Raw genomic sequence first — 15,027 nt, forward strand, 5'->3', positions numbered from 1 at the left:
CCCTTAAGAACGATGACAATGTTCTATTTCGACCGCTGTATAAATCTGACAATGTAATGACAGGTTGTGCTTTACAGCTGTTGAAGTTAAATAATGTAAAAAAAATATTTTCCCTGCAGTATAGTGCAGTGCAAGTCGACATCCCTGCATGTTACTTCCCCTGCCTTTTCACACTTAGCTTTCAAAGTAGTCTGTGTTTTCCTTCCACTCTTGACTGACATTTGCTAATTGCTCTAGCGGAATCCACCTCTGTTATTTTTTCCGTCAATTTTTTTCACCCTCTTTTTGATTTGTGTTTGTTTTTGTGTAGCTGTACAGCAATTCAAATGCAAATGACCAAAAATGAGAGAGGTGTTTTGGATTGGTTAGGACAGTCATAATGGCTTTGAACAAAGCAAGGCCAGTAGTTAGCGGCGCAGCACCCTGGGGGCCTCATTTAGCTGCCATTTGTTAGGAAATGCCGTTACATTTGTTCCTGGATACTGACTTCACAGACAAGGAAAGAAAACACACACACATAAAATGTCAAAGTCATGCTTGCCAATGTTCAACCATTGTTCTTCCATGTTTTAGCAAAAGTCATGTGGGTTTACTCCAGTTAGTGTGGGTGTCCTCTTTAATTTCGAGCCAAAGCAATTGAAGTTTGTGCACAATGGTACAGCAGTTTATGGGTGCATTGGTACTGATTGAAAAATCTACGCTGTAATATTTTGTCCCACAACTTCAGAGCTGCCAAGTGTCCCGATTTTGGCGTATTTTGTTATGGGCTGTTTCCTTATGTTCTGCTCTTACGGATGAGTTGAAACCGTTCAGGAGAGGTGTATATATATTTTTTTTGCATTCATAAAATATGTATTTTCACAATGGTGAAAAGATGAGATAAAATTGCCATTAAATTAATATCTAATTTTGTACAGCATTACTTTGCTAAAATTGAGTTGGAATGTAGGTCATACATAATAAGTTAATTTATTAACTAGATGTTATAAATATCAGTGTTGTTTCTGGAGGTGTGTTTTGTTTTCCGCACTGAAGCACAAGCATTCTAGACACAATCTAAATGTTCCTGACAAAATATTCACAATTTTCCTGAAAAGTGATGATAGGGATTGTCATCTCTGAACCTTGTCAGTATATCTGACATCATCTGAAAGGGAAGATTGGCGCGCACACACAGTGTGTTGGTTTTATCTGTTTATATAGGCAGAAGGAAATGCTTGCTTGTACAGTGCAGTAGTTGTGCCCTGTGGCTTCTTGTACAAAGGTGTGGTGAATTGCTGCATTTGAATCGGTTTGAAGGACACACACACTCAGAAGTGGAACAGACCATGTTTCAAATGGACCCATTAAGATAGACACACACAGATATACACAGGCGGTTCCATGGCCATTTTCACTTTTAATGGTCACCTTTGCCGTGATGATGATAATAGTCTCCAGCCTGGCATGAATGGCCATCATTTGCATGAACTCCAACACTGCTTTTTAAAAAGCGGTCACCGCACATGAAAGTAGATCTGCTGTTATATATTAGCATTGTATTCAAAATAATCAGGATGTAAATTATGGGTTGTAAAATAACAAACCATCACACAAAACATGAAAGAAAAATATGTTAACCACACCATGATTCTTCATATTTTTTGCAACACTGTCCAGCTCCAAGTCAGTGCTTCAATTATGGTTGGGTCAGTGTAATTATCATGGACATGCATTTCAAAGTCAGTCCCAATATGGTTGTTGTGTGTTCATGTGTGCACGCGTGTCATGATTTTGCCAAATGGTGCATACGTGTATCCACAGAATGACTGACTTGTATCTTCCTGTGTGTTTATGTTCCCTCTCTCGCTTTGTGAGTTGGGGCCTCTCTCCCAAAGACACGCAATTAAGCTTAATGTTTAATGAATATTAATGGAATTAGTGTCAGATTTTGTGAGATGTGCATCTTCCAAGGTGCTGTGCAACAACAGGGACGACTAATTCATTTGGTAGTCATGAGGCTTGAGGGGGAGGAAGACACAAAGAGGAAGTGGGTGGGAGCTGTACTGATGAAGGGAGCAGTGGCACAAGGGGGAGAGAATTATTTGTGGAGAGAAAAACAGACAGATGTTGATGGTAAGATTAGCGAATGGCACTTTCTGGATTGGATCAAAATATTTATTTTGAAAAACCCACCAAAAACCTGACCCCCATTTATATTTTTAACTCTTAATTGTAAAGTGAAGAATGTTATTAAAAAAAAATATATATATATTGTGTTTGCAGTAAGCTATAGTGGTTTTTCTCTTGGCCACGCCCACTACACCACAAAGTTGAGTGAAAATTGACTTGACAAAAAAGTGTATAAACATAAGACAAAATAGATCAAAAAGTGATGATGAATAAATAAATCATACTGGACAGTTTTTATGTTCAAAGATGTAGGCGTAAGTATGAAAAAAACATTTCCACTTCTTCCCCCATGGTCTCTAAACATCACTACAATACAATAAAGGGTTATTCATATTTAATATATTCCATTAGATTAATATTCATTTGTAAAGAAAGGGATTGAGGCAGATGTATTGCAAGTAGATCTTAATTTAAAATAGCAAATTTGCCAGTTGTTTTGTAGGATGGTGGCTCTGTCATGCCTAGGTAATGTTTTTTTTTCTTCTTTTCTCTTATCTTGAATTCTGTTCATCGAGACAGGCAGCCGTGCCGATTGAAAAGGAAGCAACCGTTCACCTTCGCCTCTTCCTTAAATGCAGAGTTCAAAATTCAGCAGTGCAACCAGTCAAAAAGGCCAAGTGCATTTCTTAAATGGTGAGAGATGAAAAATGTCAAACAGAGAAAAAAAAGAAACTGTCGCTATGTGATGGTTGGATCACTTTTTGGATCAGCGATCCCTTTTAAATAACACGTCGTTTGAATATCAGACAGTTTCGGGGAGGACGCCTTTGACCCCACCCTTTAGGAAATGAACATTTTCATTTTGGGATTAACAAAGGCGAACATCACGCTAGCATACAAGCGGCATTTGAAAGCTGGAACAAGCAGGCCTCATATTCCAAACAAGTGTCAGCGTGCAGCATTTCTGAGCATCTCATTTGCCGTCTTCCTGTGACTGAGATTAACGCAATGCTGCATTATTGATTTACGGTTGCATAAAGCCTCTCCCGGCTCTATATATTACACCACATTCAGTCGTCATCTATTCAATCAAATCTAATATTACACTGGCTCTGCACACAGCTGTCTAATAGCATTTAACTCACAGTTTGATTCCTCTGCATTCCCTCATGTACTTCAAACGCTTGCTTTCAATATCCTTCATTCGTTTCCACTACGCCAAGATGAAGTCTTTTGAAAAGCACCGAGGATGAATGAGTGTGCACGCTTGCGCAAAAAGTGTGTGCGGAGACAGGATTAGCCGTGGCCTTAGGCTTAAGGTATGGAGCGGCGGAGTGTATTTTAGAAGCTTCTAAATTAGCTGGGAAATGGGATTTTGAGACAATGGAGTGGGGGGGGCTCAAATGAAAGGATGCACTCGCAGCACTCCTTCATTGCCTCTGATGTTTTACGACTTTTTTTTTCTTTTAATCAGCGCTCCTCTCTTCATCTTCTTGCTCTTCCCCTTTCTATGCAGCCGCAGTGTCACCTTACGTTTTCCCATCTCGCCCTCCGCCTACCCCCCCCCTTCTCTCTCTCTGTCTCTTTCACCCGCTCTCTCTTTACAGTTGACAGCAATGATGTAAGAACACAAGTGTAAACAGTAGTACGAGGCTAACCCCACTTTGACCCACTTAAAAGAGAAATCCCCTCGAGCATCCATACACGCACACGCGCACACACAGACTTATATGCCTGAGTAAATATTGGACTTGTTTCAGCTGACACTTTGTGTGTTTTCCATTCGGTTGTCTGTTCATTGCATTTTTTTTTTTTCCATCCATGAAAGGTAATTTTGAGCACAGCCCTTTAAATAGTAACCTTCTACTAGCTTTAATTTAGTTTTATTTTTCATGTGGCAAAGATGTTTTGGTTTCAAACAAAGCTCTTTTTCTTCTCTACTGTTGGATCCATACTTTTCAGTTATGTCAAAAGTGTCATTGAACAAGATACTGGACAGTTTTTCCCGATGCTGTCAAATGCAGCCAGGTACAGAATTAAAATCTTTAGGCATGGAAGTCAAAACTTAGAAGGCTGAAAAGATAAATATTATTATTATTATTATTATTATTATTATTATTATTATTATTTAATTATCCCCAAAATGCTAGTGCCATGGTTTCAAGGGAAGATAAATATTATAAATATAAATATATAAAGATAAATATTATTACTATTATTATTATTTAATTATTCCAAAAATGCTGGTGCCATGGGTTCAAGGGACCAACCAACAGCATGGCTGCAAGTTTCAAGTGATAAAAATGCCACCTTGTTACTGCTTCTGGGGTTTAATTGGCCGATAATTGAAATGTGGATTTCCAGGAACTACTCTGGGGCTTTTAAGGTCATTACATTACCTTCTCTTAATAATGAATGAGTGAATACATTAACTTTTGTCTCTACGTGCGCGCAGTTGCTAGGGGAGCTCGCAAACTGTACATGCGCTAAAACTTTGGCGGAAAAAGTGGCAAGAATATTAACTTGATAGCATAGTTCACATGCAATCCGGTTTAAGTTCTGCACAAGAGTAATTCACCTCTGCTCCACAAATGACTACACTTTTAATTTGTTAATAATAGATTCACTCCAAGTATCTGGCTGTGAGGGGTAATCTCCTGCTGCAACGTGATATCCACTAGAGCTGCCGGGAGTATTGCCCAAATACTGCAGTCTAATCACACAACAGATAAGGTGTAGGACGAGGGGAAAACTGATTTTAAAAGTCAGAAAATGAAGACGTGTGGCGCATAGATGTGCATGTATGTATGACGTGCGGCGCCTGCCAAACTTTGCGTGTGTGCCTATCAGTTATCACTAATCCTTCCACTCAGAGCTCCATAACAAGGTGGCATTGTGCTGCTGACGCTTAACATGTTGGAGGAAGGACCTCAGTAGTGAATAAAGCGAAGAAAGAGAGGGAAGGAGACGCTGATATGAAGCGAGAGACTGAGATAGGGAAGGGGTGGGGGCAATACCTCTGACAATGGAGAGAAAATTGCATTACACTAGATAGGCTTGTGATTACAGAAGGAAAGAAAATGAACAATAGCATTGAATGCATGTGTGTTTGTGCGTGACTGTGTTTGGAGCGGTTCAGGCATGAATGATTTTGGGGGTGCGGTGTGTTGATGGGCTGCTGATGTCATGGCCCTGCATGCACTCTATCTGTGTTTGAGGGTGTACATTCTTTTCATCATTGCAGGTCCTTGCTTGGGATTTGTTATGTGAATGCTGAAGAAGTCAAGCACTGTGATTGTGGATAAAGACTACTAAATGTCATACTGGGTGTAATAGGAATAATATTGCTGTGTGGAGTCAAATGTATTCAAAATCCAATTTTTCATTTTGTTTCAGTATTTTTATTCAGAATCATTGGTATAATGATAATAATATTATCACTTGTGCATTTTTAACATGTACACAACTGTGAGTTAACTACTGAAATAATTTTATTTATTTTATTTTATTTATTTATTTAGACAGGACAGTACCAGTTTGAGGAACACTAAAGATATAGACATATATAAAAACATCCCAGTATAAACCCATTTTGTTTCAGTATTTTTATTCAGTATCATTGGTGTAATGAGAATATTATTACTTGTGCATTTTTAACATGTACACAACTGTGAGTTAACTACTGAAATTATTTTATTTATTTTATTTTATTTATTTATTTAGACAGGACAGGACAAGTTTGATGAGCACTAAAGATATAGACATATTTACAAACATCCCAGTATAAAACCAGTCGGAATTAGCCGGAGCTAAAAATCATATGAATACTAACGCTTAAAAATTTGAATCGACATGACACCCTTTAACTTATTCATGTTTTCCAAATCTCTTTCTTTTAAGGAGTCACAGCAAGAGAATTATAGCACCAGAGGTCCAGGCCCAGCAAATTCTGGGAAGAGCAACAATGAGGATGGTGTTTCCTCCCAGGACCGCCCTTCGAGTCTGCCGGTGAGTTCCACAGCTTGAAAATATCTTGAATTTGTGTGTGCGTGTTTGTGACAGTCCTGTTGAGAGAAACAGGACTTTCAGCGTTTGTTCACTTCTGAGTTCTCCTCCAATCAAATGCATCTGTTTACCTCCTGGCTCGTATTTGTGTTTTGCTTATGGTCAGTAGCGAGGGTGGCGGAGGCTTCTGTGGTCAAAGCATCACGCACTCTGTCTGGAAGTTGCACAACCCACAGGCAGAAGCATATGTACGATCACAAGCTCTCGTGCTGAAGCGCAGAGTCACGCATGGAAACCCACGCGCACTGCCTCTTGGCATTTGGGCTCGCTCAAACTTGTTAAACGGGCTGCCTGCGGGAGTCATTGAGAAAAAAATTGGTCAGGCCGGGATGGTCTATTAGTTTGAGTTGCTTCGATTGTTTTTTTATTTTTGCCGGAACTAATCAGTTCAGTTCTCACATGGCTCTTCTGCATTCTAAAGAATGGAATTAAACAACTACCAGAATTTGCTGGAGAGAATATGAAAAGCATGACATGGGTGGTTTAAATTTTTTATAAATGAACTCAGGACGTTTGAATTTGATCTTGCTTGCACTCACATGGAGAGAATACAATAAATGTGGAATGCAGATAAGGACTTAAATTAGAAGGAGGATGTCAGAAGATGTGGCTTCTGTCTGTATTTTCGAGCTACATTCCATTAAGAACACAAGCTTGCTTAAAACTCACCTCTGTCCTCATATCACACATTTTGTCATCTGTTTTTTACTTTCCACTCTGTTTTTCTTTCTAAAGTCACATCATAAAAGCAACTCCACTTTTCCCTGATAAATGACCTTGATGTATCAGAGTGAATTCCGAGCAAGAGCATCACCGAAGTCAAGGAGCGGGGCTTTTTAATGGCTATCACAATGTTTTCTGAGTGTATGGGATGGCTACAACTCTGAGAAACTGAATTGCTGCTACAGATGGATCTGGAACGGATCCCCTACGATAAGCAGAGGTTCACTGAATATGTGTTCCCCGTTTACGCAGACATTTATTTTGGAATATTTCCCAACGTGATGATGGAAACAATTACATGCTGAACCAAACTTTGCTGGAAACAGAGAGAGAACAAATTTGCTTGGCATCGCTATGTTCTTCAGCGGGCTGTCATGGTGCATTTACAACCTTTTTTTTTTTTTTTACTCATAGCTGTTTCTCTCCCACTCTCGCTCACGTTTGATGTCAGATCTAAAGCTGCTGTCATCTCTTCTTCCTCTTTTTCTGGCAGGTGGGAGGGAGAGCAGGTCGGCAAAGTGTCATGTTGTTGTTTTGGGATGTGTCTGCTGTGTGATGTGGCGGTATTTTTGAAGAGAGACTAAAGGGAACTTTGGTGACTTAATATGAATGCAAGTCACAGCGTCCCATGGGTCTTAAACAGTTGTTGTGCTTGAGCTATCTCAAATTCCATCTCATTGTACAATGTCCATGCTGTTAATGATAATGACCCACTTACCATTTTTTACAGTCAGAGTAAAGAATTTGTGGGTTGGTTATGATTTATAAATTCGTTTAACATATAACATCGGAAATTTCCTGATTTTGCCATTGCTAAGTACAACTCAGCTAATATACTGTACATATTGTCAAACTAATACATTTGAGTTTAGAAATCCTGCAGCATAGAAGAGCCACTGAGAAGAACATCTGTTTAGGAAAGTTTTACTGTTGTTTTTTTTTTTTAACTGGCACCATCTTAGAGCATGTCTTTTGCAATTTGCCCCGAAGTATCGGACGTTTTCTGGAAATTCACAGAGTTCCAAAAACATTTACAAAGGTTACAAAGACACTCTTGACTGCAATCATCTCTTGGAGTCATGCATTTTTTTTGTGCACTTTCAGTGTGATGGTTTGGTGAAATCTGTTTTGAATAGCTGTATTTGTTCAAATTTGGATACATTTGGTTGGAAATGAAAAACGTCTTTTCACTTCGTTGAATTTAAAAAAACTCAACCAGTCATTCCTCTGCAGGCCGTATTTTAAAATTTGTTTTCTCACAAACAAAAAATGGAAATTTATCATTACAATTGCCCTTCTGTGGTGGCATCGAAAGAGCACGTACAAAGTGGTCGCAAAAAAAAAATCCTGATGTCGCATCCGTGGCACTGGTTGCAGTTTACTGCGACAACATCAGTTTTGAAGTACCTCGACCTTTGTTTTACTGCACAACTAGAATGTGTGAAAGTTGGATTTTATTTAACGGCAATTTCTCCATTTTCACAGTGCCTGCCCAATATTGGGCCAGTAGCGGACCTGCTCTGCTATTTCCTGCTGTGTTTGCTCACTGTTATGACTGTTACTGGAAATTGAACAAGTGCGAGATCTCTGTGTCTGGCCTCAAGTTGCAAGATGGTAATAGTTCTTGCATTGCAAAATCAGTTCATGGGAGGAACCCAACACGCACACACACGCACGCACCCTTGTTCCAGTCACTACATGTTCCCAGCTCTCCAGCGCTCCCCTGACAGCCTGCCAAGCTGCCGCGCCGCCTCCTATGCTCCGAGACATGGGAGTGGAAGGCCAGCCATGTGGAAAGGCGGTGAGGGAGGACGGGAGGCAAGAACAGGACAAGGAAGCAAATAAGGAGAAAGTGTGTGAAGCGTTGAAGTGAAACGTGGTTATCTTTTTGTCACTTGTGTGAGGTGATGGGGATGCTGCATACAGGCCATGGGGTTCTGGCGGTTGCATGTTTTTCCACTCAAAATCAGAGTTAAATATGTCTTTTTGAGCTCATTTGCCCCGCTTGACTTAAAGGAAGTTGTCAAATACTAACTGCGTCCAGCCCTGCTCTGAGTGTTAGGTCATGAATGATTGACAGGACACAGCTGGAGAGGCCAGCTAACCTCCTCACTCTCCTCTTTCTCTTTCTCTCACACCTCAATCACAAGACACACACACACATCTTGGCACATAAACATGCATAAGTGCATTGATGCACGTTGTGTCAGCTTCACACGCACACACGAGTGTGTCGAATGCGCGCATGCTCTGTCGGAGCATTTCACTTTGCCTCGCCAGTATGTGCCCTGACTGGCTCAGACACACTGCTGTGTTTTATTTTAGAATCCCCAGACAGGCCAGCAGGCAGCACACAGTAATGTCATCCAGCAGGGTTACATTCAGCCTCCATATTAACTCAGACTGGGGGAGTGCATGAAGGGGAGAAAGGAAACGAAGGTACAGAGGAACGACACTGACAAAGTCTCCCTCTGCATTTCTCATATCGGAATAACTGCAGTGCGAGATGTTTCTTTTAGCCATTTTTATGGAGGTAGGGCATGTGAAGGAGAACGGGAGTTGGGCCGACACAGAGACAAAATGTGCCCTGAATGCTGCCGCCTATTCTTAGAAGGTGCAGCAGCGCCGAAGGCCACAGCAGCTCCCGGCCACCGCCGTCACCAACACGTCTCGTGTCCGAGAATAGGAGCGCTAATCTGAAGCCACTTTCACATGGAGAGGAATTCTCACGGTCAAACCACGGAACCAGAAGCAACTTGCAATTCGGTGTTCCTTATAGTTGTTGCTGATTTTTAGAATTGCAGTGTTATTATTTGGATTTGCATCTTAGGATTCGATAACTCAAGACCCACATTTTCTCATGGGCAGAAAGTCCCGACACATTTTTAGAGAGGTGAAAAGCAAGCGTGTGTATTTCTTAAAATCCTTTGGAAAAGCAGGTGTCATATTTTTTTAAATAAATATGCACAATTCCTTTTGTAAAGTGCATTACAGAGCACATTGGAAAAAAAATCTTCACTTCTTACAACTATACCATCAAAAATACATTTTTTTTTTTTTTTTTTTTAATCATCCGGCTATTATGAGTCCGCCGGTCAGAAGAAGTCGCTTCATAGAAAATGCAAACCGTCTCGTTTCCCGTTTGCACGCCGGCTTGTTTTCTTCTGCTCCTCATGAATCATTTACCGCACACGCAGTTTCATGTGAACAATTTTTTTCCTCCATCTTCAAGAGTAGTGAACACGTGTTTTTGCATGGGCGTACCATGTGTCCCCCCACGGCTTGGAATTATAGCTGCGCAGGAAGCAGAAATGATCTGAGGTGAAAATGTTTGCTGTGCCATCAGCATCCCTTCTGGAGTCTAATTAGAGTCACCAGCAGTTCGAATCCACCCTTGTATCTTTTACTGTTACATGATACAAGTCAGGTTTGAAATGAAGAAAAGTTGAAAAGAAACTAGCCATTAGTTGGGCCTTTAGACTTCACTGTTAACGCCGAATGCCTCCCTGTGCAAACCCACCGCTGACACTGTGCTCCTGTGGAGGAGAGACACACTAAAAGAAAATATCTCAATGGGGTAAAATATTTTCTTTTCTGAAGGCTTTTCGTTGTAACTTGACATGCTTCTACCTACTGGGAGCTCTGCTGGCCAGTGTAGGTTGTTAAAGCAAGCGGGTAACACTAGGCTGAGCAGCAGTAGCAGGGAGACATGGGAGGTCATGGGTTTTACCAAACTACCCCCTGAAAGACCAGCTGGTGGATAAAAGTGTGTTTGTGTCTGTGTGTCTGCTTTTGCATTAGCTCCAGTATGTGACAGACTTTATGATTTGAGACTGAGGGGAAATGGAGAGGGATGAACTTGGTTAAGAAAACACTAGTTTGGTTCCACTGGCGTCTCTCCATCCGCTACAGGGGAGGAAGGAGAAGAGGAGGAATAAAAGAAAGCAGACTGACAAAAGAAATAAATGTCCCCTGAATGGATCCTTAAAAAAAAATCACTTTTTTTCTTCTGTTTCTGCGAGAAGGGTTGTTTCTACTTTGTAGCTATAATGTACCGTGTTTTCCGCACTATAAGGCGCACCGGATTATAAGGCGCACCTTCAATGAATGGCCTATTTTAAAACTTTGTCCATATTCAAGGCGCACCGGATTATAAGGCGCACTTTCAATGAATGGCCCATTTTAAAACTTTGTCCATATATAAGATATATACATTTGGCCCACGGGCGGGACTTTGGAAACGCCTGCTGTAATGAGTCAATATTGGTCCATATATAAGGTGCACCTGATTATAAGGCGCGCTGTCGGCTTTTGAGAAAATTGGGTTTTAGGTGTGTCTTACAGTGCGGAAAATACGGTAAGCGTACAAACAGGGCAATTTAGTACAGTGTGTACTAATATTAAGAAGAAATTAATATGACTTGAAAAATTGTTAAAATTACTCAGCAACATCTTGGATCATTTTGTTCATAATGGACACATTTTTTGCCTTTCTAAAAGAAAATGAAACCGTATTATTCTGCACCCCAATTGCAAACACTTGATATGTAGATTTCATATTCAGCAACACTTAAAAGGGCTGATCTATCCTTTGGCTCTAAGCTTTCTTTTATGAATAGTGATTTTCTGTCATTACTACATTAATTTTTAAATTTGCAGTTAAAATGGTTTCAAGTGTTATTTAGCCACTTTGAGCAGAAGATTGGAAACATCCATTTTATTTTCATTAATAGTCGGACATGTGAAGTAGCCATTAGTAAATCACTTTGTGCGTGTGTGCGTATGTGTGCATGCACAAATGGAAGTATTTGAAGCTTGGTTTTCTTTCCCTCATAACATTTTCTCCAATTTTTTCCATTTTAGTGACATCATGAAACATTGGAAAATAATAGCAAAGATAAGCTACACCTCCCTGTTTTTATTCATATCTGCTCTGTTTTGTGACCTCTGCTTCACTGCTTCCTCTGCTCCCTTCTCTCACTCCCTCTCTTCCTGGGTTTATTTTTATGTCTGATTCTGGATGCTTGGCATCCCAACGCATTGGCTAAAATGGAGGAGAAAGCCTACTGAGGACTGAAGGAGAACAGTTAATGAATGTCGAGGCGTTGGATGGAGGAAGCAGTCATTTAGAGGAGGAACGCTGCTGTCATCAGCATGGCTCCCTCTGGCTGCTAGGAGGCTGAAATGATGTCTAACTTTGAAGTTAAGGGCGGCAACCACCAGACTAGCGTTGCTATAGTGAGAGTGTGTGCGTGCGTGCATGCCTGCGTGTGCACTACACGGGAGGTTTATTATGCATGATCCACACTGTGATGAGTCCTGATGGCACTATACAGTGCTGCTATTAATCTACTGTCATAAAAAATGTGTGCGCACTTCAAACTCCTTCAGACACACACGCACATGAATCTATGCTGAAATGCATTCACAAACACCTTACTCACTCACGACCCAGTTCACAGCTGGATTCCAGCTTCACATCGGGCCTTTTAAAGATTAAGATAAAGTTGTTGTTTTTTTCTCTCTGTCGCTCATTATCTTTGAGAAGGTTTAGCTGGCTGCATACTGTGCTCACAGGCAAAACGCAAGTGAAATTGCACACATAGATGCAAAGTTGCACAAATTGGAGATAGCTATGGTGGGCTTGTTTGGCCTGCTAATACTCCACTGAGATCTCAGAATATTTTCATGGTATTGGAGAGAGGCTAAATAGAACTGGGTAGATTAGCTGGATTAGTAGGAGTACATATCACAGTGCAAAGTTGATTAAAAAAATAATAATAATTCAATGATGCAGCCATTATGCGCAATCAATCAAACTATTTTTACTATTAAATGAATTATAGCACGTCCGTCTTGGATATTGCATATACAATTGACGGAAAAAATGAAGCTTTATTTTTACTTTTCTTCTTGAGCACAAGCATTGGAATCTGGATGGCTTTTCTCTTGGTGGCAGTCAGCCATGCTTTGATGACTGTCCAGTCCATTACCGCCTGTTACTGACCTGCCAGCCTGATTACTAACAGGGCTTGCCACTGAACTACTGACTATCCAGTGGGACCAACGTGGCGCTTGAGTAACATTTGCTTTGGTCACACAGTCATACTTGCCTGTCCAGTAAGTATGGTCACAAACACTTGCGTACATGGTCATAGTCGGTGATGTCACTAATGGGCCGTTTTTGCGGTGTCAGTGCTCTCCATGAGGTGTGCGGCCATCTGTCAGACTTGGCTGAATGATAAATCTTAATTAAAAAAAAAAAATATATATATATATATATATATATATATATATATATATATATATATATACACACATATACATACATAAATATACATTCAAAAACATTAATTACACTAAGTGATATTTGTAATATTCTCCTTCTTTTATTTATTGTGTCATCACAAACAACTGTTTTGACAGAAAGTGTAAATTATATTCTTCTATATTTACACCATTTAATCATTTTGCACATCAACATACAAAGGACAAAGCTTTTGTATTCTCATACGGGTTAATTTGCTTGTTGTTACTTTGCATAGCATTTGTCCTAATGGCTTGCGTTTCACCCTAATGTGTCAGATCCATTAGCAGCCACGTTGCTGCCACATCACGGCTTATTGGTTTGGGGGGGGAAGACCAGACGTCAGGATGAAAAAATCAAAACAAGAGATGGTGAAAGCTGTCTCGGAATTGAGTTATAGCCAATAAGATTTGTTGTCTCTGTTTGTTGTTTCTGTCTCATCTTTCCTGATTCTCATCCTTTTTCACCCTCAAGGCTTAAGCGGTGTTTAGCCCTCTAATGAGCCACCGATGTTTCTTTTTATTTTTTAATTTTTTAGTTACTGTTGACTCGTGCAAGGTATTCATACTCTCAAGTTGACATTTACATTCTGTTACAGCAGGTTCATGCCAATGACATGCTTAGTGGAAGTAGCCATTGGGGCTCCGATTATTTATGTGCAGTGGCCCATTTTACCTTGTTATATCTTCTCCACCTTATCAATATGCATCTCGCTGGCAGCTTTGCACTTGACATGATTGCTCTGAAAGGGCAACCATGTTTTATAATGCACGGAAACACAAAACACACATATCGTGCATGGTGTTTGCTCACAGTTCAGTTATTTTACAAACACATACACACACTCATACAAAAGTGTGAGAAGGGAAATAATAGTGAAGATAATCTGTTATAAGAGGTATTAAGGTCTAGATTTAATTATTTTTGGACAAATTTTATCGAGAGTTGAAGCGCACAGCTGCAAATTTCCATTCATTTTTCCTTTATTCTTGTGATGACCAGTCCTTTTTTGTGTACTTGGTTTCTGCCATAAGAAAGCTTGAGGTTTTCTTGCTGAATTTGCACTTGTGTGCATGAGTGGGCTGGTTAAAATAATGTGGAAATCAAATTCACCTTCAAGTGTCCTCTCTCTTCTCACCACCCTTGTCTTTTTACCTTTACTTTGAAAAGACTGCAGCACTTAGTTCAAAGCAAGGCACCTGCACGTGTGTGTGTGTTTGTCTATAGTTTGAGATGGAACAGGGTACAGAAGGAGAAAGACCTGCTCCTGTACTCGTCCAACATCCCATCTCCCCCCTCCATCCATTCTCATCAAAGAGGAGCGCCTGGCTTGGAGGAGCACTTGTCCTTCCACCATCAAGCCGCTCATCAATGAAAAGCAACGTGGGGCAGCGAAGAGGGGAGGCAAGGTCAGTAGCAGGAAAGAACGAAGGATAGGAAAGTTCTTCTTTGAGAAGGATAGAAATGAATTGATTGTGATGGAGAGGGCAGGTGCCTGAGGTGGGGATGCGTCAGAGAGACTGAAGGGTTCTCATTTGGGCTTGGTGACCTTTGACATCCTTCTCAAGATAGGAGGAATTGCTGGGGAAGGAAAAGAACAGAGATGGGATCCTTTTGATCAGAGCTCCATTTTCTACAAGGGGAATTTAAATGTAGGAACATGAGGGAGTGATGTAGCGCGTGTGTATGCATGTGGCATTCATGCATGTGCGCTTGTTTAGGTTTGGCAATTTTAGTGCTTACTTATGATGCAACAGTTGAGAGCGCATTGATTTTGTTTTTTTCCGTGTGTGTGTGATGGTGTGTTCAGTATGAGCTTC

At 40.5% G+C, this 15,027-nt stretch overlaps 1 protein-coding gene across 5 annotated transcripts in view; it reads left to right on the forward strand.

Moving 5' to 3' along the window:
• The window catches only part of arid1b (AT-rich interaction domain 1B), a 133,457-nt gene that overhangs the window by 45,703 nt on the left and 72,727 nt on the right, over nucleotides 1-15,027 (forward strand). For all 5 annotated transcript variants that reach the window (XM_088400299.1, XM_088400303.1, XM_088400300.1 and 2 more), the window contains one exon: nucleotides 6,013-6,120. In XM_088400299.1, coding sequence (XP_088256425.1) covers nucleotides 6,013-6,120 — 108 coding nt within the window. The remainder of the gene's footprint in view (nucleotides 1-6,012; nucleotides 6,121-15,027) is intronic.

This window comes from Syngnathus floridae, chromosome 16 (assembly GCF_059516105.1).
Source record: "Syngnathus floridae isolate MCC-2025c chromosome 16, RoL_Sflo_1.0, whole genome shotgun sequence".
NCBI lineage: Eukaryota > Metazoa > Chordata > Actinopteri > Syngnathiformes > Syngnathidae > Syngnathus > Syngnathus floridae.